The 24816-nt window shown below is 33.4% G+C and overlaps 2 protein-coding genes across 2 annotated transcripts; one reads left to right on the forward strand and one right to left on the reverse strand.

Moving 5' to 3' along the window:
- Nucleotides 1-832: 832 nt before the first annotated feature.
- Nucleotides 833-8765, forward strand: LOC149394896 (Transducin/WD40 repeat-like superfamily protein). The gene is made up of 16 exons (XM_089615438.1): nt 833-1015; nt 1114-1299; nt 1452-1658; nt 2203-2599; nt 2750-2868; nt 2946-3023; nt 3905-4045; nt 4467-4511; nt 4606-4772; nt 4978-5056; nt 5140-5219; nt 5316-5445; nt 5775-5907; nt 6026-6183; nt 7204-7399; nt 8023-8765. The coding sequence occupies exons 1-16, from the start codon at nt 896-898 to the stop codon at nt 8226-8228; spliced, it is 2442 nt and encodes an 813-aa protein (XP_089471564.1). The 5' UTR covers nt 833-895; the 3' UTR covers nt 8229-8765.
- Nucleotides 8766-15336: 6571 nt separating this feature from the next.
- On the reverse strand, nt 15337-18674 carry LOC149394897 (Protein kinase superfamily protein). The gene is made up of 7 exons (XM_089616013.1): nt 18293-18674; nt 17960-18214; nt 17711-17868; nt 17560-17639; nt 17331-17466; nt 16955-17104; nt 15337-15716 (listed from the first exon to the last, which is right to left on the reverse strand). Exons 1-7 carry the CDS (start codon nt 18477-18479, stop codon nt 15564-15566), a joined length of 1119 nt encoding a protein of 372 aa, XP_089472139.1. The 5' UTR covers nt 18480-18674; the 3' UTR covers nt 15337-15563.
- Nucleotides 18675-24816: the final 6142 nt, after the last annotated feature.

The following is a 24816-nucleotide window of genomic DNA, read 5'->3' on the forward strand; positions in this document are numbered from 1 at the left end:
AACTATCCTCAATTAAAATTATAATCAAATTATTCAAACATTAAAACTATCGTCAACTCATTCTTATTTCTTTCATAATACAGGTTCTATTATAATATATGTATGTGTCTTGTTTTAGTTAGAACTATTTCTTAATTATTAAATAATTAAGCTAGAATTTTTATGCACAGAAAGTACATGAATAATGAGTAATCTGCTCTCACCTAAATTTTAAGAGGTTTTACTAAGTTAATGAATGTACAAAATTATTGGAGAAAATTTACAAATAGCTTCTTTGAAAATAATGATTTTTAAAATATTTTTTTTAAACCATCTATAAATATCAGTTTATTTATTATTGCAGTTGTAAATAGAGAATAAAAACCGAAATGCAAAATGTAAACAACGAGGATATACATTCAAAATTAGATATTTATGAGGGATTAAGTTAAAAATAATAGTGGAGATAACTTCCACAAAAATAAAAGACGAGGGAGGTAAAGAAAAATGGTGAGTTATTCAAATCAATTTAAAATAATAAATTTATATAGTTAAAATTTGTCTAATATTAATGAAATAGTCAGATTTCTTATTTTTATTTTGACTTTAGGATTAATTTTTTTAAGGTAATAAATAATCGTATTTTTTTTATTTTAGTGTCAAATGAAATTTTCTTACAGCTTAATTTTATCTGCTTTACTGAAAATTTGAAACTTTAGTTATTTTTGCAAATCAATTAGTTTAGTAATTTTGTTTAATTTTCATTAGTAAAAAAAAAAAAAAAGGAAAAGAAAAAAGAAAAGAAAAAGAAAGGTATTACCGAAGGGTTTTAGGGCTTCTTCAACCAGGCGCGAAGGGAAAAAAAAAAAAAAGAAGCAACGCTAAACCCTCTCTCTCTCTCTCTCACACACACAGAATGATGAGAGGCGGCAAAAGCTACGTATCGGCGGCGCCGGCGTTCTCCAACGACGCGAAGCGCCTCCTCGTCTGCACCGGAACCACCGTCTCCGTCTTCAGCGCCTCCACCGCTCTCCAGGTTCTTATATTTACTCTTCTACCCTCCAACTCTCTGAAAATTTCCATTCTCGCCCCTCCTACTTCTCGCAACCCTAAAGCCCCGTGTTTGAGACGCAGATATGCTCGCTCGAAGGTCACACCGCGGCGGTGACGTCCGTGATTGTCGTCCCGGCGCCAAGCTCCGCCGGAAAGTCGCTCTGCTTCTGCTGGACCGCCTCGCTCGATGGAACCATTCGGTACTGGGACTTTTCGCTGCCGGAGCTGATGAAGACCATTGAAGTTCGAATGCCTATTCACTCCATGGTAACTAACTGTTCTCTTCAAATCTCGATACACTCCATTTCGGTGATTGTGATCGAAGTGTTAGGAAATGAGGTTTTTGTGATTATAAGAATGTTAATGGTCAATTTGTTTTGTTTTTTGCAATTTTTTTTATTATTTATTTTTGTGTACAGGTTATTCCGTCAATGTTAGATCAAAAGGCAAGAGGCGATGATGAAAATAAAAAGCATGTCTTTGCCTATCTATCTGTTAAGAACGAAAATCCAAAAGCTACCGAGAATCCGAAATCCAAAGGGAAAAAGTTGGAGATTTCGAAAGCGGAGATTCGTAAGTGTAGTTTGACCGAATCCCGTATGGTTGGAGGGCTTACTTTGGGGCAGGTATTCAACCTTTTAAATAATTTAGGTTTCTTGTTGGTGTTGATCGATATGATTAGAGTGAATCTGCCGAAGTAAAGAAGTGTAAAGATCAGAAGCTATGTAATTATTACCGAAGTAGCAAGGATTTTTTATTTTTATATTACATTTCAAGTGTATATGTGCATTACTTTAGGTTTCTATACATTATATTGTTTGCAATTAGCTAAAGAAGTTTGGTATTTCGGGATTATGCAATTAGTTCTTCTGCTGCATAGCTGAGAAAGTAAATAATTTTGCAGTATTTGAATTTTTTTACTGGTTATTTTTTCTGAAGAGACTATATAATATTAGAAAAGTGTGGATATTGTTCCTTATCAACATAGTTTAAGGCGCTATTATTCTTTCCTGATATGCTCGATTAAGAAATGACCGGTTATTCTTTTTCATGCGCGAAGTAGATGAATGTAGATTAAAAAGAGATTTTCACTGAAGCTAGTTCATTTATGTTTATTTATTTCAATTCAAAAATTTAGATGCATGATATTGGGGTGTTTTAAATGGGCAGAGTGAGCAACCAGAACTTATAACCTTAAGTCCTTCGGGAAAATTCTTCGGGATCCGAGACTCTTGCAAGCTCCGTATATGGAGAGTCCCCGCTTTAGATTCCGAGCACTCGGCTTGTAAAAGGATCAACTTGCATCACACAAAGAAGCTGACGGCTTTTGCTTTTCATCCAACCGAGAGACTTGTCGCCGCAGGAGATGAGACCGGAAGAATTTTAATTTGGAGAGGGTTCGGCAATAACACATATTCTTCTGAAAAGGGAAGATTGATTAAAAATGAAGAAGATAGACCAGGTGTGAGAGGAGACGATGAAGCTGATTCCTGCTCCACATGGCATTGGCATTCTGGTGAAGTAAAAGTCCTCTCGTTCTCATCTGATGGAGCGTATCTATACTCTGGTAAGAGAACACAGATTGGTGGTGATTGATGAGTTGCCAAAGTAAAAAAAAAAAAATTTGCTTTTTGCGTATAAATTGATTTCATTTGTCTTTTTAGGTAGTTTTTTTGTGTACGATATGTTGATTTTAATACACTTCTGCTGGTTATAGGTGGTAGGGAAGGTGTTCTTGTTGTCTGGCAGATAGACACGGGAAATAAGAAATTCTTACCAAGGATTGGATCTCCGCTTTTGCATTTTAATGATTCTTCGGATCCTACACTTTCTTCTGTGAGATTTTTTTTATGTCATCGTTGAAATTTTAATTTTAATTCTGTTTAATTGGTTTACTGAGGTAGGGTCTCTAGATATCTTGTGCAGATAATCGAATTCACATTCTGAAAATGCCGTCAATGGAAATTTTGAAGTCAATATCAGGGATCAAGGTTTGTCTCCATTTAAATTCTATGTTCCTTCTTGCAAAAGAGGCTCTCGTTATTTAGATGCATTGTAAATAACTAATGTTAGCCTGTGCATAACTAATGGCGATCTCATTTGTTGCTGTAGAGTAATATATATGAAATTGTCAATTGCTAAATGTGTAATGATTGGTTGGACTTTAATCTTCTTAGAGTACTTCATAATTTTCTTAGATGAATGGTTGGTTTAGATCCGCTTTTAAACAAGGATACAACTTGCATTGTAAATGATGGGATTTATTCTTATGCCGAGGCTGAAAGCGTACTGTGTTTTGTTTAATATCTTCGCTTGAGATGTTGACGTGACTTTTCTAAGTATGAAGAAATTTGTGGAACTAAAATATTTCAGTTGAATGTTTATTGCACATATACAAATTTGCTTGTTTGCTGATGATCTTTGGATACATATGCTTATTAGTTGCTCTGATTGATTCTGGTAATCTCAGTTGAGGGTGGTGGTTTGAATCTTCATCCTAAAATAATAAAAATAGTATGTTACACTCTTAATAATATCATGAGGGTTAGTAGTTTTATCTAATTAATTATGTTTTTATTTTATCTATATATATTTTAGTATAACTACCCGTTTGGGGGAGTCGTTAGTGTTTAAATAATTGTCTACTATATTATTTCAGTTTCTTAGTGTTAGTGTAGTTTAATCAAGGAGATTGGTTCACCTCTTGAATAATTAACCGATTTTATGAACTAATGTATTCGATTAGTGTTCTTAATATCCCGGGTCCTATTATAGGACTTGCGTTGTTATCTCTTAAGTCATATTATTTATTGCAAACATATTTCTACAAGTTCTAAGCAAATTTCAACATCTCTTTATTTTTCATGTCCAGCTTCCTCTTTCTGATCCAAAAAAGAATGATGGTATACACAGCAAGTTTGCGTTCGATCAATCTGCTGGGCTGGTAGCGTTGAGTACAGAGAACTATTGCATTCAATTTTACAGCTTGTTTGATGACCGTGAAGTTTCCGAGGTAAGCATTTTTTTCGTTCTTGCGATATTTCAAAATTGTTTGAAATCTTAAATCCTAACATGTTAAAAGCTGCAGCCTTTTGATTTCTTATTTTGCTCAATGGAAGTCTCACCAGTTTGAATCAAATGCTTTCAATGACTTTGCGTGTCAAGCACCTTTTTATTTTGAAAGTAATAACCAAGTAAATTTATATGATGCAAAGATTTTCTTCCCATGGAACAAATATCTGTATTTGCCTAGAAATATGAATTACCGGTAAACTATAGCAATATTATCTCTTCCGTACAGCGTATTAGAAATGTAATAGTTGATTTGATTGCCTGATTTTGTGTTTTCTGTTTGACCTGATAAAAAAGGGTAGCTTAAGTCAAAAGCTAGCTGAATCGTTTTTTGACCTTTCTGAAAATTATTATTTTTTCAGCTCCAAGTCTGTGAGAGAAGTCATCACCCTGGAGATGAGGTTACGGTATGTTTCAATTTTTATTTTTATATACTTCCATACATAGCTATATAGCATTCATCAACATGTATTATTGGGTATGTAAACCTCTTGGTTTTAGGTGGTGGTGACTTCAATAGCTCTGTCGCTAGATGGCTCTACAATGTGTACTACTGAAGTGAAACTTCCTGAAGAAGGAATTGGGGCTCTTATTTGTCTTAAATTTTGGACGTCTGATTTATTGAACAAAAGATTTAGCCTGTCCACCATTATTTACGAACCTCACAGGTTTGTTGGTACAGCCCTTGATATTTTGTTGGATGTGAAAGTTGATAAAAATATATTCTCTTTTCTCAATTATACATTTATTATGATATATATATATATATATATATATATATATGTATGTATATATATTTCGTGAATTAAGGAATAACGTATATTTATCGTTGAGAGTTTTATATAGAAAATGTAACACGTAGTGATTTTGTAGGGATGCTCTAGTTTCTGCTGTTGCTTTCCATCCGAGCCGTCAAATGGCTGTTAGCTCATCCTATGGCGGGGACTTCAAGGTGGGTATTATATTTATATGGAAATAAACCTATCTCAAGCTCAGTTTTTTAACAAGTCACATGATATATTCACGAGCTTTCAGTTGTGGGTTTCAAACGATGAGCTGAACCGGGATGATGTAAAAAATTCAGGTTGGATGTGCCATTCCGTGGGTTCCTACAAGTACGTCCTGCTTTTTTTATTAATTTATTTCTTGTTTTTATAACAAACCATAAATTAGTTTGGTTATTGGTTTATGTAACGGTTGATCGTTTGCAGAAACAAACCAATGACAGCCGCTGCATTTTCGGCTGACGGCTCTGTTTTGGCTGTGGCAGCAGAAACTGTTATAACACTGTGGGACCCTGAAAATAACATTCTAGTGGCCGTCCTCGGAGAGACACAAACGGTGAATACTCTGATTGATTATATTGTAGAATGCATGCAATACTTTGTTTGATCAATTTGAGATTTTTGTGGTTATAACTGGGTAAAATATAATTCTCTCTCTACTTTGACTTCTTCATTTGTTTTTAATTAAGAACTTCATACCTACTTGATGCCTCTGAGTAATACATGTTCTTACATGTATATATGCTTTATAGTTTTTTTTTTTTTTTTTTTTTTGGGCGCAGTAAGACAATAGACACTGGCCGCGTAGAATTAAAATAAAATGTTTATAAACATCCACGCAAGTGTCTCTTATTAATGGGTTTTGTCGATCATCATCATTCGCAGTTAATCACATCTCTGTCATTTGCCGGAAAATCCGATTGTCTTGTTTCTGTGTCACGGGGTTCAAGACCGCAGCTTTCAGTTTGGAGCATGTCTAAACTCTATGTATCTTGGTCGTACAAGCTTCAAGTAGAAGGTTTGATTTTATCTCATTATTATTATTATTATTATTTTTTGTATCCATTCATCCGCACAAAAGTTGGAAAAATTACTAATCCAGTTGTACCCAAATGCCAATGCTATCTTGATGTCAGATATAGCCTGTGCCCTTGATTCATCGATGTTCGCAGTTCTTGTCCTTGTACCTAAATCATCGATAGTTAATGCGCCGACAATGGTAGAAAGAGACGGGGTAATCCTGCTATTTAATGTCAATGATCCTGTTCCCACGGCTACATGGTCAGTACGGAAGGTATGTTTATCTTCTCCTAAATACATACCATCATATAATATATAACTTCAGTTCCATAGTGTTTGGCCGCGTTGTCATTTGAAGCCATCTTAATTTATCAAATAGCCTGTTGATTATTGGACTGATGCACTATATTGCTAATACGTATTTGTAAGTGGAAAATACCTTCAGTTTCCTTTTCTCAAACTGAATCCCTCAAGTATCCCATTTTGTTTTTTACATATTCTTTTTATTGTTTACTGTTTTATTTAGATTTTTCCCCTGTTAGCAATTTCATTTAGAAATAAGGGAAAAAGTGTAAAACAAATGAGATCCTTAAGGAAGGTTTGAAAATGTGAGGTATTCTAGGAATTTCCATCTTCAACTGAGTTTGTGGAATCTCCCCTAATTTAGAATTACAGTTGTGGGAGTCTCTTTCGAACTGGTTCCTTTTCATGCCAAATTAGTTTTATCTGCGGTTGGGCAGTATATATAATTATAAATATAATCCAATAACCTGAGTTCAACTTGACTTTAAACAGGATACAATTATCTAATTTAATCTAATGCATAGTATTAATGGTTAAATTAAATAAAACAAATAGTTAAATTAAATACATCGACATATATACCAAATAGAAGAGAACCTGGGACGGATTTGAGACAAAAGGGACCAGCAGAAATCTTTGTCTATTTTTCAATAGGATTTATGAAGTTTGAATAATTAAAAGCTTCGTATGCCTGTTTATAGATTCCATGATTCGGGTTGAAATTACTAGAACCAGAAGTAAACTCCAGGACGTGCTGCAAAACTCGAAATAATAAAATAAGAAAAGAATTGTTAAACTGGAGTCAGATTACTTTCTTTTCTGTGCAAAGTATTTTCTTAATTTATACAAATTCAGCGCATGATATTTTTTATTATCAATCTCAACATGACCCTCATTGGTGTATTCTATGCTATTTCCTCGTGGATCTGTTAGTTTCTGTAATTTACATCAGTCTTAGAGAAGAATCAAATAACGAGCTCTGATGTTTCAGGCCAAGGGTGGAGCGCTTTCCTTTATTCAAGGAAATCAGCCCTCAGTTCAACAAAGTGTTTCAGATTCGGATCCATCTAAATCATTGCTAGTCTATATAGACGGTGATCATGAATATGTTGTCTTTGACTCGTATGGGAACAAAGCACCCGAAAGTATCTTGGCCAGAAGAGAAGCCATTCCGATTGAAGAAACAAGTAAACATAACTTTCACCTTTATGCTTTAATTCTGTGCTAATTTGCTCAATTTTCTTTGAGAAATTTTAGAAATTATGATCAATAAACACACTCAATACGATTTCTATCTTGAAAGTGTCAATTTTTAAAAACGTAACGTGTTGGACCAAAATACCCTTGAAGGCCAGACTGATTGAGAAAACTATGATTCTCTGGTCCGCTGCTGCAACGGGATGTAAATTTTTTATTTTTTTTACCTATTATAATTTTTTGCCTTCAAGGATATTCTTGTCCAATGAGTCATTTAGTTTTTTAAATTTGTGTACACTTTCGAGATAAACTAGTGTGTCATTACACATAACTCATTAGTAATTTTTTCATAGTTTGATCAAAAGTCTGACTTTTATTTCAATAGAAAGTAAAAGGGACAACAGAGTTTATGAACCCAGTTTACTCATTTGATGAAACGTCTCTAATTGCTTTCAGATTAATGAATAAATATTATGATATAACTTCTAACAGTTCACTTTATATGTTAATGTACATGATTTTCTTCTACAATATTATGGTTATTACTCCCATTTTTCCGTTTTGTTTTTTCTTCATCTTTGTGTGGACATGACTGGTAATCGTTGCGTTGTAGGGCAATCCGGTTACGCATCTATTTACGGAGAGTTGCCACCATTTGAACTGAAGACAATCGAGAATTCGGTAACGCCATCGGTACCATCAGAGAGGCCGTGGGAGACGATATTTAGTGGCTCATCCAATAATATTCCACCACTCAACAGATTATGCTCGGCGTTTTTGGAATCGTTGCTGGAGAAGAGAAGCGTCGTTCTCGAGTGACTTTCATAAAAGACTCTTGCTTTTGCATAATCTTCTTCGGTTATTAAGTGAGAAAAGAATATGCGAAAGATTAGAGAGAGATGCTTCCGGAAAAAAAATCATTTAATACAAAAAAGCTATCTATAGCAGATCCGTGGAACGTGAGGTCAGTTAAATTATTGGAAATCCGTCTGCCGGGAATTTGAAGTTGCGATTCGCTGGAGCTGAATTGAGAATCTAAAAGGAGAAGAGTTTCTTTAATAGTGTTTTTTTTTTTTTTTTTTTTTTTTTTTTTTTTTTTTTGTAACTTTTGCATCTAATTTCCCATTAATGAAATACTGTGAAATGCAAAATTTTGGTCACTAATTCAGTTGTATTGCAAGATAATGAGAAGATTGTAGCTCTAGAGAAGAGAAATCTTTTGTAGGACTTTTTTTTGGCTTTATACTGAGAATGGTATTGTCAAATTCGCACGATTGATTACTTCTGACAAAAAAAGAGGGCGTGTGAAAATTACTTTTGTTTTTTTATTTGCTCAAAGTGTGAACATTACTTCTTAGTTCATATGCTTAATGGATTTTATTTTAGTTTTTTTTTCTACGTTTTTGTTTTCTAACCATTTACAAGGCTGTCGCTTATTTGTGTCTTTAATTATTTAAATTGGGAAACTACTTTCAGTCTACGTCCTTAGGTTTTCTAATAAAATGAAAATGATAGCAACACAACCAATTTGAATTGATCAATTCAATTATAATTATGTTATAAGTATTAATTTTGACACTGAAATGTAGTTAATACACATGATACAATAATATTAGAGGTCATGTTTAACCACATAAATGCATGGTATTAAATAAATAATGGAAAGGTTTTGATAAGGTAACTCCTACGCTTGTCCAACGAATTTGGACATGATTCGTTATTTGTCTTTGCGTTGCGTTTTTCAATATTAAATAGACTTTTAATGTGTTACACTGATAAAGATATATCTGATAAATCAATTTTCTAATGATAGAAGCACTGAAAATCATAGCTTAACCACAATCGTTTGTGAGAAGATAGTGTTGTGGTTCACTATTTAGTGTTAAAGCTTAAAATATTGGGGATTATGAACTACATTTGTCTTTATTTGATCAATATATAAGAATGTCTCGTACCCTACTGCCAAAACTTCATAGCAACTACCCTAAATGTCTATATCGTCTAAGAAATATCTCGTCCTCTCGACTGCACTAAAAAAACTTTTTTTTTGTTTTTTTTTCACATAAAAAGACCGCGTTCATAATAAGTTAAAAGCGGTAAATCTTTTTTCTTCTCCAATACCGGTATATAAATTCTCATCAAATCCATTGTCCAAGCAATCTCAAGTTATGTCATGTTTCCTTCTCCCAAACCACCTTATATAAGAAATTCACCGCCTCCTAACTCGCTTTTTTGATGCACTTGATAAGACCTTTATAAGAATAAATCCGATGGAGATCTCGACTTTCGGAACCTTGAATCCACCAAGCCCGCCCCACCCAACAAGTTTGGAGACTTATTCGCCACCCCGATTTTGACTGCGAGGGAATAAGTCCCGTTGTCAATAGTCCCGTTGTGGAATCATCAAGATTCCACAACGGGATTATTATCTCGTTGTGGAAACATCATGATTCCACAACGGGACAACGTTCTGTTGTGGAATATCCGTTGTGGAATCTAACATTTGTAGTAGTGTATATTGATCAAATAAAGACAAATGTAGTTCATAATCCCCAATATTTTTAAGCTTTAACACTGAATAGCGAACCACAACACTATCTTCTCACAAACAATTGTGGTTAAGCTATGATTTTCAGTGCTTCTATCATTAGAAAGTTGATTTATCAGATATATCTTTATCAGTGTAACACATTAAAAGTCTATTTAATATTGAAAAACGCAACGCAAAGACAAATAACGAATCCTGTCCAAATTCGTTGGACAAGCGTAGACTTATTTGCCACCCCGATTCCCTCGCAGTCAAAATCTCCAAAGTCTACTAATCCTCCAAAACTACCCTACTCAAAGCCAAAAACTCATCACAAAAGTTTATTCCTTCGGAGAAGCATGTTGTGGGGACGCAACCTCATCCTCTCCCGTGCTTGATGGTGGCGTGTCGGAAATAGAGAGGACATCCACGCAAGACATAAAAATTATCTCTAACCCCACGTGTTCTTTTTATATATCAGCCCTGAGACGATCATCCATGCCCTAATGCAAATTTCCTTTGGAAAAACTGCGAGCTCAAGCACGCTATCGACTCACGATTTGCATCAAACCGTATCAGCCTCATGTCCACCCGCAACAACTATTTTCATCTCCAACGCTTCTATTTCTTTGCAGGTCTCTCATGGGCACGATGGACCTACCACATTCAAGCTTTGAGTGAAAATCCTTGTCTCGACCCTCGAATAGACCTCCCGTCTACTAGATGAAAGTTTAGTATCCACTACGCTAATTGATGACTTTTCTTGGTACTGATCTATGGCATTTTTTTATGTGTCGTAAATTCATTTTATAACATGAAGTGTTGACTAGATCAAGACTCTTTGATTGTCTGGGGTTTATGCACTTTTCTAGTAACATAAGTTCCATAAACGGTAATGCATTTGGTTGTTGATCAATTTTCTAGGATCAACACTATAAATACCTATTTTGTCAAGAGGATTTTTCGTTTTCTCAATCACGCACTTACTTTTCATAGGACTTCAATTTCGACACATGCTCTTCAATCATAACACGAGGATATTGTGTGTGTGTGTGTGTGTGTGTGTGTGTATGTGTGTGTGTGTGTGTGTGTGTGTCTTGGGGTATCGTGATGGAGCCACATTTCATCGATAGCGATATCGTTTTTGAGAGTGCCATCCTAAGACATTGATGGCATGAAACGTCGACATCAACAACAGTCGACAGACTCGGGACCGATGACTACAACGATGATAATATTCACAATGATGTCGATCCTTAGTTTAGGCTCATAGATGCCTTAGAACCAAGTATAGCCGCAACCACCATAAAGAAAACTCAAAGATGTCAAAATTGTTAAAATCACTTAAGTTTTCACTCTTCAACCCCAGTTGCAAAAGCACTATGTCAAAATTTTATGCTCACACATTCTCCCCAACCTCACAAGAGAATACAAGAAAAGAATTTAATTAGAGTTATGACACAAAATTTGAAGTATTTTCTAATTGGGCCGTATCAAATACAAGAAATTAAACTAAACCTGGCCTTGTGGAAAGAAGTGGAAATCCTCTTTCATTGGTCACGGAATTCTGTGTTTGATCAGTATTGACCGGAATTCCACAATTCATGGAAGAGAACTTTCCATTCCATTGATGGAAATTTCCACTTCCATACATTAATTTTATTATTATTATTAAAATAGACACTTTTTCATAGGATTAAAATGTAATATTGTTTTAAATCCAGACTAAAATGTAAAAATGAAAAATAAAAAAACTATTTATTGAAAACGACCACCTTAAAATCTTCTCCGAAGGCCGGTAGAGGAAAGAGTAGCTTTAAGGATATTGTAAAAATCACACAATGTTATAGATATTATTTAAACACTTGATGAGTGATTTGAGTGGAAGAGATAGACTCTCAAATTCATAGGGAGTCTTTGCTGAAATTCACGAATAGATTTAGGAAACTAGCACCGAAGGGTTATACACTAAGCTACGACTGTTGTCTACTATTTATATAATCGTCGAGGGAATTTTCTTTCCACCAGGATAACTATTCCTCCAGACATGTAGTCATCATTTGTGAAATTATCATTTACCAATCTTAATGTATTATTTACTTTCCTATATTTACCATTGTGCATCTAATCAATATAATTTATATTGCCACATATAGTCATTAACATTATAAGTGACATAACGAAACAATAGATACACAATTTCAATAACAAACAAGTTCTTGAATGTTTATGTTATATTTCTAAGAAGTTTATAGTAGGGTTTTATTATTTAGGTTGAATGAGGTAGTAAATTTTAAAAGCATTGATCGGGAGCTTCCCACTTCTAAATAATAAGTGTGTTTATGAATTCTAGCATTATTTATTCGTATCCTCTTAAACTATAATTATTACCCACATTCCATCTTTGTACTTCTAAAAACACATTTTTTTTTTCCTTTCTTCTTTTAATTAAATTAAGCTAAAGAATAAAAGATGGTTTTGTCAACGCCACCAACCTCCGTCTGCCATAATTATGCATTTAGTAGATTAATTGACACAATGAACCAATTAACAACAAATTTTATAAGTATATATAAAAAGAAGCTAATCAAGGCATTATCGGTATTGTCGTTACACCATCAAAGGTATATGAAGTCTTTTAAAGTTGAGCAACTTTGAACTCCAATAATTTCCTCATCTCTAAGCTATTATAACATTCAAACCTACTAATGGGGTACTTTAAAGATTCTTCTCAATTATATATTTGCAAAAATACAATTTGGAATTGTTCAACAAACACATTATGTGTGGCGTAAGAAGAGTGGCATGGATGAGTATATATGCATACCGTCCAAAAAAGAATACCAGCTTAATTAACTGCCACTTGAACTCATTTTTCTAGTTATATTAATAATAGGAAAAAAAAATCATTTTTCTCTACCAAAATATAGGAAATAAATGCTAAGGGTGTAATATATTATATATACTATGTACACGTATATAATAGGGTCATGTACGTCTAGTGGAGAGGATCTCTGTCTATACTCTATAGTGCTTTCTTCATTAATAATTTGCCCTAGTAAATGCATGTCCAAAAAGCATTATCCATCTAGCTCTAGGTGAGCCACTTTTATATACCGACTTCGTAATAATAATAATAATATTATTTACTAATTTAGATTAGCTCGAGACTCCGTTGGTATATGGAGTGACAGCTGTGGTTTCTGCCACATGCAATAATCCCAAAATACACACATATATAGACATAGACATAGCAAAAAAAAAAAAAAAATTTTATGTATTTTAGTTGTATACATGTACATATCCATCTTTGTAAATACATATAAATCTTACGGGTTTAGCACGCCTAGAAAACAGTGACCATACGATATGAGAAGTCAATTTAATACTAGTTTTTCATATACAAAATTCGGCAGTTTTCTCGACCGGATTATTTTTATTATTTAATGATCTTATAGTAGTATATTAATTAATGAAGTGCGTATATATATGGATAACCAAAAAACAAAACAAAAAATTGTCTGTTTACGTATTAGGAAGTGTTTCATGTTGTTGGGCTGCTTAGTGAATAGTGATCACTGTTATACACTACAAATTAGACGAGGAATTGAAGATTTTGTAAGAGAAGCGTTTAATGTAAGTTATGTATATATATATACACATAACTTATAAGAGGGACAAATATTCACGTACACAACCAATTTGGGTACATACTTAGAAGTAAATATATGATTGGGATGAACAGAGACAGCTCTAGTGGACCTTAATTGTAGTATGGTCAATCACACTATAGTGAACTGCCTAACTGGCATGACAGCGTGACGATTCCATACATTGATTTTTTATTTATATATTTATTTTTTGTTATATCGAGCCATTCCCATCAATTACCTAATAGTTCCAAAACCCAATTAGGAAAGATGTTTAGCTTTGTTTCTCAAAAAAAAAAAAAAGAAAAAAAAAAGATGTTTAGCTTTGAGGGTCTCCAAGAATATAATTTCCTAGGTATCTATAAACCAATATAATTTTTTTTTAATTGTCATTCTTAAGATTTTTAAAGCCTAAAGCAAATTTGTTTTTATAGGCATTTTTTTAACATTTATTTATATTATGTAAAATATTTGAGCTTAAATATATATATTAAGGCTAAAATATTTTAAATTTAGACATTTTTTTAACATGATTTAGGCTTTTATTTATTGAGGGCCTAAAACAATTGCTTGAACTCGTTAGAGGTCAAGCCGGGCCTGATTATCATTTATTTTGAAAAAAAATCAGGATTTTCCATCAAACAAGCGTAATGAAAATATAAAACATGAAATATTATTGTGAAGAAAAAAAAATCATATTATTAAGAATGGTTGAGATATCATCTAAATTGTTCACTAACCTAATTTGATTGCTTGCTACATAATAAATAACCGGAAATTACATTTTTAAACTAAAAATATTAGACCTAACTCACAGTCGCAATGATGAAGACTGATATGAGATATCATAAATTATAAGGTGGTACATGTAAGTATGAATTTCCTAAGTCCTACTCATATGTAACTCTATTATTTCTCATATTTCAAAGCCGTATAACTGCATTTGTGGAATTACAGATAAATCAAAGATTTAATCACGTAAATTTATAAACAACTAAGCCACATCAAACTTGTTGTTTCGTTAAATAGTCAACATTTAGTTAATTATAATTAATTAGTCACTGATTTTATTAAAAAAAAAATTAATCGACAACTTTTCCCAAATAATTCTCATCCATTAGTTGTCAATAGGTAAAATTTTCAATTAATTATTATTAATAGAATGTGACTAATTAATTATAATAAACAAAACATTAACTATTATGCAAACATAAATTTTTATATGAGTTATGACTATATAATTATAGAACATATATTATTAATAATACTAAATGTATATTAAACATTTGAAACTATGTTTATCCAGTTATTTTGTAGATTATTTATCATGTTAATTTTTGGCCGTTTCAAAACTTCACAAAATTTGGTGGACTTTTCTTGCGCTTAAAAGCTGATCGTGTTTGAGAAGTTGATAGAAGAATCAAGGCTCAACACCCTTTTTGAAATTAATAAAACCATCAATTATAATTCCACTCACTATATATAAACTTTATTAGTCCTAATATCTACCACATATATGTGTTCTTTGCAATATATATATATATATATATATATATATATATATATATGCATGAAACTAACAATTTTCCCATGTTAATAATTACTTGGCATTTGTTTCCCCGCATATCACATCCTTGTTTCCATACTTCCACCATGGATTTTCCTAAAAATCATGAATTAAAAGTGGCATTATTTGCTGAGGTGGACATATACAATGTCCCAATAGAGAGTCTAATCACGATGACACATATCACAAACAAATTAATTTTCTATTAATAAAGACTGATAGCCAATAGGAGAGAGGAGTTGTTTTGGTGGGGTTTTATTTTTATTTTTCTACAAAAACAGGGCTAAAAAAGATATAGCCTAGCTGTGCCTATCTCCTCAATAATTAATGACTAATATGTGAAGCATATATATATCCATGCATATTTACATGTATACAAGAGTAATACGTAGAAACTAGAAAGTATCTATCTAAGAACTCGTTGAAATTGAATCCTGTGGTGATATTGAGAATGATGACGTGTCAGATTCGCTCTCTAGATCCTCGAAACCCCAGAACTCATCTTCCTCTTCCTCTTCTGGAATTTCCCATTTTTCCACGTGTCCTTCCATCACTTCGAGTATCTGCATATAATTAGCAAACTTACAAAATTATGGTTTCTTTTAAATCAAAGAGCAATCACTATTATTTACAATTAAGAAAAGAGCTGCCTAATTTTGAGTTTTGACAAACAATTTTCTAATTTTTATTTTTTTTGTGACATAATTGGGTGAAAGTTATATGTCAGTTCAACATATTTATCACTATGTATATATATTTATATGTGTGTATATATATATGGTAGGCTCTCGTGTCATGAAATATATTCACACATTAGAAGTGTAAAGAAGGAAGAAAAAGGCATTTATGCTCATGAAAAAGCTCCATGACAATTATTAAGGGTCAATAAAAAAGGACCCACTTTTCACAATCGTTGCTTGTGACTAACAATCATTTTTAACCTTCCGAACCACATTATTTGTACATGCTTAATAATTTACACATAACTGTTGGGGTTAGGTAATTTATTTATTAAAAAAAAAGTTGAGTTAGGTGGGGTAATATATATATTTTTGGACTAGAAATTACGTGAAATTTTGAAATACTCTTATATTCTACACGGTGTAAACCGAGCACCAAATTTACATTTCCACTGTGATTAGGCTGTAACTGAGATGCTAATTAAAAACAAAAAACAGCTCAGCTACAATTATTAATCAGATAAAACTAAGGGGAAAAATAAGAAGCGTAAAAATCCGGTTAAGTCAACGAAATGGTTAATTAGTATGTGACGTACAAATAGCTAATTATATTGCATGAGGAAATAGTTCATCTTCAAAGTTATGAATATTCTTCTTCATGTTGTTTTGACCTAAATGCCAAGAAAAGGATCGCGTGCTAGACTAAAACAAAAGCAAATATATGAATAAACAAATAATAATTATATCATGTCAATATCCTAATGGAGCTAATTGTTTTTTGAAATTACGTACTCCAATCTACATGATTATTTCATCCCATTTTTCAACTAAAATATATTAATGCCAAATTGCCAAAACTATTTGTCGGTAACCCAAGATAGAAAGAGACTGAGAATCAAACGTTATATCAATTAAATTAAATTATTTGTCAATCTAATTTTAAACTATTGGATTATAGTGTTCCTACTAGCTAGCTAGCAAGTGTTCCTAATTGTTCCTACCCAAATAAAAAGCGATAATCATAAAAATAATTATTTGAGCATGATGCGGTACACAATACACATCATGAAATGAAATTAATCAATAGAAATAAATAAATAATAATCACAAAATAAAATTACCTTGGTGATGGTAGGTCTCGATTTTGAGGCAGCTCTAATGCAAAGAGAAGAAGCGAAAGCAAGTCTTTTCAGCTGCGTTACATCGTAGGACCCTCCAAGCTTTGGATCAATGAGTTTTTCAATCTCTCCTCTTTTTAATATTGGTTTAGCCTGTTCATTATTGTTTTTTTGTCATATTAATATCTAATCCTTTGTTACAATTATATTAAAAAACTATCAAATTGCACATGCTACAAAATCTTTTTGCTTTTTAGCATGTATCACCGTGACCAAGGAAAAAAGTCCAGCTGAACACGTAAAATATATCTTAAGTAAATTAGACTATATATAGTCTATTTAATTAATTAATTAAAAAAAGGGACAATTTTAAAATTACCCAGGTGTGCAAGCTCTGATGAGACCCATAAACTGGCTTTCTTCCAGAAATGACTTCCAAAACAAACACTCCAAATGCAAACACATCTGTTTTCTCATCCACAATCCCATGCATATAGTACTCAGGAGCTAAATGCCTGCATATTTATTCACATCATTAATAATAATAATTAAAAAAAACATTTCATATATAATATATAGTTTTGATTTTTCAGTTAGTAAATATGTACCCAAATGTTCCTTCAATTGGAGCGATAGAGTGATGAGTCCATTGAGAAGGAAGCCATTTCGCCAGTCCAAAATCAGATATCTGCAAATAAATAAATAAATATATTAAAAATGAAATGAACAAGTTTATTATTATTAAAATATTAATATTACCAGAGGCTCAAAATCAGAAGTGAGAAGAATGTTGGAGGATTTAATGTCTCTGTGGATAATCCTTCTCTGACATCCCTTGTGCAAGTAATTAAGCCCTTTCGCTGTCCCAACCACGATCTTGTACCGAGTTTTCCAGTCCATTGCCCTCATTTTCTCACCTTCAATTTCACAAACAACGCAAATTCAAACAATATTCCATTTTTGTCCACTCTGATCATCACTGCTTTTTTTTCTTTCTTCCACAATTACCGTGAAGAAGAGAAGCCACAGAGCCTGTGGAAGACAAACGGAAAATCAAGTGAAGACCGTCGTCGATGCAACAGCCGAGGAGAGGCAAAACGTTGGGGTGTCTGACGTGGCCGATCGTTCCGATCTCCGTCAAGAAATCCTTCTCTTTCCTCTCCTCTGAGCCTCTCTTCGTCAGCCTCTTAACGGCGATTTCGTCGCCGTTTCTCAGAGTTCCTCTGTACACCTCAGCGAACCCTCCTTTTCCAACCATATTCTCTGGGGAAAAAAAACTCAAAATAAATAAATAAATAAAACAATATTTGATTTTTTTTTTCTTTTCTGCGAAGTTGAAACCTGGAGCGAAGGCGTTTGTGGCTTCTGAGATTTCTGAGAAGGAAAAGCACTTCCACATTGGCCTCTGGAAAGGCTCTGATATGTCCAAGCTCGCTTCCTTAATCTCTTCCGCTTGTTCGTCCTCTTCGAAACTGCGTCGTTTTAGCGAGAAGAGCCGCTTTAGACTGTTGCTCCGAATGTATTTCATTTGCAATGAGAGAGAGAGAGAGAGAGAGAGAGAGAGAGTCAAATTTCGAGGTAGTTCGTCTGAGATGGCAATGTTACACAAGAAAGCTCTGTTGTCTCTCTCTTTCTCTCTCTCTCTCTCTCCGTGCCAGTGGGCATTTATGCTTTCTTCTTTTTTTTTCGTCCTTCGAAATGGGTATAGATGAAAAATTAAATATTTTATTGCTGCGATTGTATAATTATAACAAATTTTCAAATATTTTTGAGGGTTCCACTTTCCGCGCACAGCTACTCTTGTTGGATGGTCTATACTCTTATTAGGTTCCAGTCTCTCTTATTGATACTTATGTTATGTGTCTCAATATATATATATATATATATATAAATATAATATGTGCGTGTTTCAATTTTTTATTTTTTTAAAGAAAATTAAGAAAGAATATGTGTCGTCTCAACCTTTTTTCTTTGTTTTATAAAATGGAGACATGTAAACTTTAGAGAAAAAAAATGGCATAAATTGTTTCTAATTTGATATAGGTAAAGCTTCTATGTCGATTTCAGATTTTTTTTTCTTCTGAAAAATGTTTCACATTTAACACACGAAAATAGACATTAATTAAGATAAAAATATTAAATGTGTTATAGATGTTTACCGCTAAAAAAAAATCAAGGCAACCGTGTCCATTTTCCTACTTTAGATGATAACAAAGTCTCTCATTGGCTCTTGTCCGATAAAAATGGTTTATCAATTTGATGTATGTTTTACCTTGCATCATCTTTTTAACAATAAAAAATTTACATTGCTTATTTTTAAAATTTAAATTAGGGTGACAAAATTCTTAGTGGTATATGTAAATATTCATGTTTAAGAAAGTCGTATTTAATTATAGAAAAAATAATTTATAAGTACTCACGTTAAACCGTTTACGGAACAACATACGACTATGACATGTAGTCTTTGTATTGTATACCTAAAAAAATGTTTTGGAATTAAAAGAACCAAATATATTGAAACATGACACCTTTAGACAAAGTAGAATTTGATATATGGCAAAGATATTGTCTAAGCTCATTTTCCCCCTTTTTTTGTTCTAGTTTCATAAGTGTTAAAGCGTCCTTTTTCTATCATAGGAAAACAACACTCCTACTAATAAAATAGCCCAAGATCAAAGCCTAAAGACATGCGCCGAGGTTCTCCAATACTAACGAGTGTGAAGATTGCATTTCAAGCTATATGCACACCGTATCGATCGTAATGTGTTCATTTTGCTGACATGGTCTTCTGGGGAGGATCGTATGGAAGTGAAAAAGATCTAATCCACGAGAGCTTATATTGTAGTTAATTGGGAATTAAATGAGATAGTTTCTTGAAAAGAGCATACGTATGTTTGATCGTTCTTTCACCTCTTATCATTATAGTGAATTATTTTTCACCACTTGATATACACCATTTAGACTATGTGTTTTATCACCGAGCTAGATTACTAATTTTATGTGTTCTTTACTATTTTTTCTGCTTAGTATATATGCTTGTTTTATTTATCTTGTATTAGTTCTTAAGTAATTTCATATTGGATAAGTTAATGTGCGTTTATATTTCAGTTGTGCACCTAAGGATAGAATAGAAAAGTATAAAGTCTCCTAATATAATCGCATTATAAGAATTATTCCGCAAAATTAGAAGAATGGGAATGTACATTCGACTTATGAGATGTTTGGTTTTTTTACTATTTATTTTCCCCAATATACTTTATAATAAAGCTTATGATTTGACTGCAAAATTAAAAATATCAAATTTTAATTGAATGAATACCTCTTAAATTGAATTATTAGTGATTGTTTGGGAAAAAAAAAAAATAAACAAGTACACGATTACAAATTGAATTATATACTCATTTTATATTGTACAATTTAAAATTTTGACAAGAACACTTTAAAAGTTCATACTTATCCCAATATTTGTATATATAATAGATAATATATGTACAGAGAATAGTCATATTTTTCTATTTTTTTAAAATTTGGTAAAGTTTTAATAGAATTTCCAAGTGTACAGCTGGTATGCCACATGCTAGATTGCATATATATATATATATATATATATATATATATATATATATATATATATATATATATATATATATATAATATCTGGCTTGGGGATTCCGTGCACGGTCTGAGAGAGAAGGCTATAAGTTAAATTGTGATTTATTCTCTACTGAAAATATTTGGGGGAATTGACACAAATAATACCATATGAATGTCCTTTACCAAATATAGCCCAAAATCAAAAAATTGACACATGTAATACCTAAGCCATTATGTAAAGACTATTATATCCTCAGAAATCTTTTAAATGCATGCAATCCCATTCCCGGGTATTCTTCATCTTTTTCCCAAAAAAAAAAAACCCTCATCTTCTCTCTCTCTCGCACGATCCCCCATTTTTTTTCTCGCTCAAAAAAATCGGCCGCACGTATCTCAGCGATTTTGAAAGCTAGAACTCCGATACCCAGCGATTCGTATCTCAGCGATTCTTATGTCCGACACGCACGATTGTTAACTTACACCGTGTCTTTTTGGCTTCTAATGCTATTGACCTGAGTAGCTAGCCTCGTTCTTCATCCTCGGTTGGTCTTTCTCTCTATCTCTGCCTCTCTGTAAAATATTCTGTGTTCGCGTCGTTCGATTGATAGTTTACGTATTTAGATTTCGTGGCTAGGGTTCGTTCTTCGCGATTTGGCTTTAGGGTTTGGTTATGGAAGTTCGGAGAGGGGTTTAGCCGTTTGATTATTTATGTTTTTAGTCTTGAGTATGCTTGTTGATCTATTGTTTACTCTGCTTAATTTTGCTTGTGTGATATACTATCAGGGCATTGAGTGTATTGTCTATTGTGAATTGAATTTGCTGTTTTTATTGTCTGAGAATTGGATTGATGGCTGTTTAGAGTCCAATGGTCATGCTTTTGTTTTTTTTACTGTTTTCTGTTGAGACTAACTATTGATGCTTAGTTTGAGCATACTGAGGTTATTTAGTATTGATGTTGTTGTTATCATTCACAGCATTAGTATGAAGAATTTCCTTTTATTTATATATTTTAATTTCCAAGGCAATGCTAAACATTAAGGAACATTGTATATTAGGTTTGACGATCTTTGTTTAAGTGTCTAAAAAGGTCTTGGCTTTCTTTAAGCTCTTACAAGGTTTTGGGTTGCTTTTAAAATGTGGAACTGATCACTTTTTCTTGGTTGTTACTCTAGACTATTTGGGAGACTCTTGAAGACCAACAGTGTCACGCAGTGTAGTAGAAGAAAACAGTCGAGGAAAGAGTGTAAACATAGATCACAGTTCAGTAGGCAACGGGTATGTAGATGTGACCTCGAGTGAGAAGGACTTTGACATAAACATGGATGCACAAGATCAGAGTGAAGGTGAACACGATGCAGAAGATGACCCGGACGATGCAGACTTCGAACCTGAATTCGGCGTCACAAGTGGTCGCACTCTGAAGAAGGTTTGCAATTATCATGTTAGACCAATATCTAGCAAGGTGTAGATAGGGGGGAGTGTTTGATCTTCTGACTTTAAGTCTGGTAGTTTTGGATCAGTTTTTTTAGAACTTTCTTTGTGTCTCCCTGAATTCAGATTATAGTATTAGTGGCATTTCTGTTAATTTCGCTTCCATCCAAAGGAGAGAAAATTGTGGAGGAAGAAACCATAGCGCCTTCTATTAATGTGTGAGTAATTTTTAAAATAACTCATGTTTTTAGCTTAGTTCGTGATAGATGTGCCGGCAAATAACGCGTTCATTGTCGCACCTAAGATTAAAAAGGTATGGAATACAAACTAAGATACCCCTTTGGATATTAGGTGTTTTTTTTTACGTTTTTTGTGACCTATGTGGCTTATTTATGATGATAGGGTTGTTTTTTGGTTAATACGGAGTAAAAACACGGTCGAGATTTCAGGCGTTGCGGCGACCTTGGAGAATCTGTCAACTCCGATTTCCTGAAAGGTAAGTGTCACAAAGTGAATTCAGTCTGTGACACATGTGTCACGGACTCGAGTCATTTCGTGACAGATTTGCCAAATTAAAAACACAAAATAAACATAACATAATAACCAAAATTAATTAAAATAGTGTTTTTTTGTTGAAATCCCGATTTTTTCAGGGTGTCACGAAGTGAATCCAGTTCGTGACACTTGTGTCACGAAGTGGATCCAGTTCGTGACACTTCCCGATTTTTCCAGGGTGTCACCAAGTGAATCCAGTTTGTGACACTTCCAGGTTTTTCCAGGGTGTCACGAACTGGATTCACTTCGTGACACTAGTGTCACGAACTGGATGTTTTTCCATGTTAATAACCTTTTTTTAATACTCATATCTAATACGAGTGAACGTATACATGTATGGCGGAAATATGTTTATATGCTAAGCATAACGGGAAGTGGGTAATAATGAGTGAAATATGTGTTTATGATACCCATGAAAGATACGATCTTTGGCGCTAAGAAGAAAACGAGAAGAAGAAGATGAGGAAGAAGAAGAAAGAATGGTTCTTGAACGCCATTGTTGATGATGAAACTATTCTTTCTTGATTCTTTCTCTGTGAAGGAAATGTAGTTTGTTGAATTGGGTGTGTGATTTGGTATGTAACTGTTAAGTCTAGAGTGTTATTATATATGCGAGCTTCAATGCATTTGTTTTTTTTACTTGACGAGAATTATGTGAGAATAAAGTGGTTTTGTTGAATTGGGTATGTGATTTATTGATGATTTTTTGTTGTTGAATTCCACCATAAAAAGTTGAGTATTTGGTTGCATAGTATTCTTCGTCAATTGACAATGGTGTCTGTCAAGTTGGGCATTTGAGTATTTGTTGCATAATATGGACTTTAAAAGCTAAAATCACGTAAATCCTTTTTTTAAGTGATTACAGAAGGTCGGCCCTATAATATAATATAAAAAAAACGTGTAAAAATAAAATTTGTCACTAATTGATTGTAATTCGTGGCAAACGTGTCACGAAATTCCTTGGTTCGTGACAGATATGTTACGAAATCTCCAGATTCGTTATAGATGTGTCACGAAATACATTGGTTCGTGTCACGAAATAAAAAACATGCCATATTTACTTGAATAACTCATTGAATGATACAATTTATGTAGAAGACTAATACAAAAACATACCCTAATTTTATCTTACACTAAAAGCTAGTCTAAGATTGTCTTTGGTTTGACTCCAAATTTTTTTCCCCCAGAGCGGCGATTAAAGTGGGACCCCCGCGTCGAAGTTGCATTAAGCTTAACGTAGCCCAAAACTCCTGGTTTGCATCAAGCTTTGGTAATTCAAGTTGATAGGCAGTAGAAGTGTAAGAGTACCACCCTCTTGGTACACGCCTGGTTGTACCCACTTCCCGCTATGCTTAGCATATAGACATATTTCCTTCATATCTGTATAAAATTGGTCACATTAGATCATAGTCTTTAAACAAGGTTGCTAATATAAAAAAACACATTTAATTCGTGTCACAATTGTCACGAAATGCATCCAGTTCGTGACACAATTGTCACGAAATGCATTCAGTTCATTTTCTTCTTAGCGCCAAAGATCGTATCTTTCATGGGTATCATAAACACATATTTCACTCATTATTACCCACTTCCCGCTATGCTTAGCATATAAACATATTTCCGCCATACGTTCACTCGTATTATATATGAGTATTAAAAAACGGTTATTAACATGGAAAAACATCCAGTTCGTGACACTAGTGTCACGAAGTGAATCCAGTTCGTGACACCCTGAAAAAACCTGGAAGTGTCACAAACTGAATTCACTTCGTGACACCCTGAAAAAATCGGGAAGTGTCACGAACTGGATGCACTTCGTGACACTAGTGTCACGAACTGGATTCACTTCGTGACACTAGTGTCACGAACTTGTCGTCTGGTTTCTTGCTCTTCTTGGCGTCATCGTCCTGCTTCTTCTTGTCGTCCTTGTCCTGCTTATTTTTCTTGTCGGCCTCGTCCTTTTTCTTGCCGTCGTCATCTTTTTTTTTTCTTGTCGGCCTCGTCCTTCTTATTGACGTCCTAAAACAAATCAAGTCACCAATTTTCAACAACTTCAAGACCAAATACTATCCAAGAACACAAAATACATCAATAATTCAAGACCAAAAGACTTCAATAATTCAAGGAATAATTTATGCAATAACACACAAATACACAAACATTGGACGAGCTTGGTAACCTCTTCTTTCAAGAACAATAAACAAGGCATCAAACACGAACATAAATCAAAAACTCATTTATGTCATCATCGAAAAAAAACTCTCAAATTCATACCCACCAAGTCG

The sequence above is a fragment of the Urtica dioica genome, chromosome 5, assembly GCF_054948205.1.
Source record: "Urtica dioica subsp. dioica isolate 48M chromosome 5, U.dioica_male_clone48M_v1_H2, whole genome shotgun sequence".
Taxonomy (NCBI): domain Eukaryota; kingdom Viridiplantae; phylum Streptophyta; class Magnoliopsida; order Rosales; family Urticaceae; genus Urtica; species Urtica dioica.

Coding starts and splice junctions, on each gene's coding strand:
- LOC149394897 (XM_089616013.1), bottom strand. CDS start 18,479: ATGAAATACATTCGGAGCAACAGTCTAAAGCGGCTCTTCTCGCTAAAA. Junction 17,467..17,559: donor CCAATTGAAGGAACATTTGG/GTACATATTTAC, acceptor ATAAATATGCAG/GCATTTAGCTCCTGAGTACT. Junction 17,105..17,330: donor ATCAGAGCTTGCACACCTGG/GTAATTTTAAAA, acceptor AATAATGAACAG/GCTAAACCAATATTAAAAAG.
- LOC149394896 (XM_089615438.1), top strand. CDS start 896: ATGATGAGAGGCGGCAAAAGCTACGTATCGGCGGCGCCGGCGTTCTCC. Junction 2,869..2,945: donor CGGATCCTACACTTTCTTCT/GTGAGATTTTTT, acceptor TAGGGTCTCTAG/ATATCTTGTGCAGATAATCG. Junction 4,512..4,605: donor ACCCTGGAGATGAGGTTACG/GTATGTTTCAAT, acceptor TCTTGGTTTTAG/GTGGTGGTGACTTCAATAGC.